The following is a 3,305-nucleotide window of genomic DNA, read 5'->3' on the forward strand; positions in this document are numbered from 1 at the left end:
TTTCTTTGCGTGCAGACGCCACTGTCAGCACATACACACTTCCAGCATGAACAACTCTACTAAGCTGCCTTCTTCAGAGGAAATGGCCCCTGAGGAGTTCGCCGGCGGAACAGCAGTGGCCTGCGTGATTCTGGGCCTGTCCTTCCTAGTAGGGGCTCCGGGGAACCTGCTGGTGATCTGGACTATCCTGAGACACGTCAAGCAGCGCTCCCACACTGTGGTGCTCATCCTGCACCTTGCTGTTGCAGACTTGCTGGTCCTCATCACCCTGCCTCTCTGGATCTACTCCCTGGCCCACTACTGGGTGTTTGGAGAGCACTTCTGCAAAGCCATGGTGTTCGTGATCAACGCCTGTATGTATAGCAGTGTTTTCCTCATCACCCTCATGAGCGTGGAGCGCTTTGTGGCCGTTCGCTATCCCTTCGCCTCGGCCGGCTGGAAGAGGAAAAAGGGTTTGAACAAAGTTTTGCTGGCTCTGTGGACGGTAGCATTCTTGTTCAGCATACCTGTCATTCCAACTCAGGTTGTGGGGAAAGATTCTGGAGAGGAGCACTGTCTGTACAGACTTTACACTTCTGCGACCCAGGAGGTGGTGATTGTGCTGCTCGAGACCTTGGTGGGCTACATATTGCCCTTCTCCATCCTCGTCATCTGCTACGGCTGCCTGTTCAGCCGGATTACTCAGATGAGCTTCAAGTCCAAGCGCAAGTCCACCATCCTGATTGCCAGCGTGGTGGTCATGTTCGCCATTTGTTGGACGCCTCATCACATAGGAAACGTCCTCTCGCTCATCATCCTGGCTACTGAACACTCCCTCCCCGACGCAGCGGAGAACCTGGAGAGCGCCAGGGACACCATGACGTTCATTGCAGGAGCCATGGTCTTCATCAGCAGCACCGTTAACCCCATCCTCTACATATTCGCAGCACGTTCCTTCAGGAGCTCCCTGCGGGACACCGGCATCCAGAAGCTCTTCCGCCACATCTCCAGCACCTCTCCGGGCGAGGGCACTAAAGAGTTGTCCTTTGTGTCCAAGAGACAGAGCAATCAGACCAGCAGTTCCCAGTGTGTGCTCGAGCCCAAAGACCAAATGGACATATTAATGAAAATGTGTGAAAATAAGCCATCTTGATACTGAGAATGTATGTATTGTCTGTGCTGCATGTAGATATTCATGTGTATACATATATACGTATATTTTTGCCTGAAATGAAGCTCATTCTTGTATGAAGTTACAACACGCAAAAAAGGAAGTCAGAGCTTATCTGTGCAATACTTGTCCAATTCTCTAAATTATCTGTTTTACTTTTTTGTTAAGTTTAACATGTTTCTTGGTAAACATACATTTTTAAATATGACATATATTATGTACCTAGATGTATGCCATATAGTATTCACAAAGAGTACAATAAAATATTCTGTAGGCATATAGCATGTCTCAATGTAAAGTGTTTTTTTTTTTTTTTGTATTTTATAATTGTGTTAATGGCCAACAAAGGGAAACGATGATATTGACTTGTGTAAGAATGTTTTAAATTGCCTTTTAGTGTGGGAACAAAACAGTATTTCATCTGGTAATCCCACGGTTGCATCAGATGTACAGAATCATTTCACTCACAGCTTTGTCTTGATTGGAGAGAAGACTTTAAGAATTTTCCAGTCTTGCTGTGTCATTCTGTGTTGGGAAACTAATATTGTGAACTAAGATAACAAAAGCGTTGTTCAATTCACTTAATGCCTTCTTAATCATAGAATCCACAATGTATGGTATTGTAAAAAAAAATGTCCTGGTAACCCACAAAAGACAAGTCTCGCTTTCAACTTCCTCTCGGTGAAAAGATTGCAAAATGAAAAAATGCATGTTCCCTTTGTTGAGCGGAAAAAAGCGGAATCATGTCTCAATGTGTGTCACATTCTTATAACTCAATATATATATATATATATATATATATATATATATATATATCAATCATATATTTATAATAACTTTTGTCTTTTGTCCTATAAACAAGTAATACGCTAAGCATGACTTACTCGTAAACTGCTCTGGTGTGACATCACCCGGTTGTCATGACTACACAAATGGCAGTGACCTTGTGTTTGTAAAAATTGAGTTTTTTTCAGTGTGTTGTCATAGTAATAGTGATATTTAGTATGTATATTATAGTGTCTCATTTCAATCCATTGTATTGTTATGATATTCTCTTTGCCAGCGCTGTCTTGCTTCATATAGAGATTTATAACCTATGTGTTTAAAGTGGAAGGATTTGACCAGGATGATAATAAACAGAAGTAGAAATTTCATTTGCATCAGATATTGATTTCACTTTGAAGGGTCCCAAAATTATTTCAGGCTTTTCTGGGAAACTCAAAGTAGACTGGATGTCTGAAAACAATTCAAATGTCAAGTTTTGTGGAAAAAAAAACTTCAAACATCTGGAAGAATTGACATGCCACACTCATGATTTTGATTAATTATGTAGAAAGATGAATGACAGAGAGATGATGTCATGCTACTGCACTACCACCAAGACCTCCGGGCTTTCCCTGATAACCCCGTTTCATTTAATGCCACAACCTTATGATTTAGAGGGAAAAAATAATACACAGAGAGGGAGTGTGACTTTGTTCTCTGCTCAGGACGGCATTAAAATCTTAACATTGCAAATTGTTTTTTTGCTACTATATCAATGCTCTAAATGTTTAATTTAGTACCTAATTAAATTGAATATGGGTTATATGCCTACATTAGTATTGGGTAAATGTGAAAGGCATATGCCACTCTTTTGCCATTTTTAAAATCTGTAATTTATATATTTCAACTCAAACTCTATATTGTTTTAATAGTTATGCTCAATCTGATAGGCCTAACACAAGAAGAAAAGGTACATGTGTTGAGTACATGACAACAACAGCTGATTCAGGGTTGATCAAAATGAGCGTTTACACACTTCGGCTCCAAGCCCAAGGGTTTTTTAGCATGCACTTCCCCCAAAGGCTTTCTTCTTATATGTGAGCCTACGCCCTTTTAGCACATACCAAAACCCTACTTTTACTGTTCTGCTTTTTAATTACAATCTAGGTGTCACCATTTCAGTTGTGTACTTTTGGTACTGAAAAATTTCACTGGGAGCTTTCCTTTGTCATACAATACCAATATTCTACCAAAATGGCACTTATGCCCCTTTGAGTCCACACTCTTGATTTATCCCATTTATGAAAAAGTAATACATTTTATGTTTGGGTAACATTTTATTGTATTGGTCTGAAGTCATCACTTTCAATGAGACCAACCCAAACATGGA

General features: G+C 40.5%; 1 protein-coding gene across 1 annotated transcript; it reads left to right on the plus strand.

Annotated features, from left to right (window-relative positions):
• LOC311024330 (leukotriene B4 receptor 1) lies at positions 1–2,411 on the plus strand. Its single transcript, XM_084026699.1, has one exon. The coding sequence runs from the start codon at positions 47–49 to the stop codon at positions 1,130–1,132; it is 1,086 nt and encodes a 361-aa protein (XP_083882825.1). The 5' UTR covers positions 1–46; the 3' UTR covers positions 1,133–2,411.
• Positions 2,412–3,305: the final 894 nt, after the last annotated feature.

Source organism: Eutrigla gurnardus, assembly GCF_963514095.1.
Source record: "Eutrigla gurnardus genome assembly, chromosome: 1".
NCBI lineage: Eukaryota > Metazoa > Chordata > Actinopteri > Perciformes > Triglidae > Eutrigla > Eutrigla gurnardus.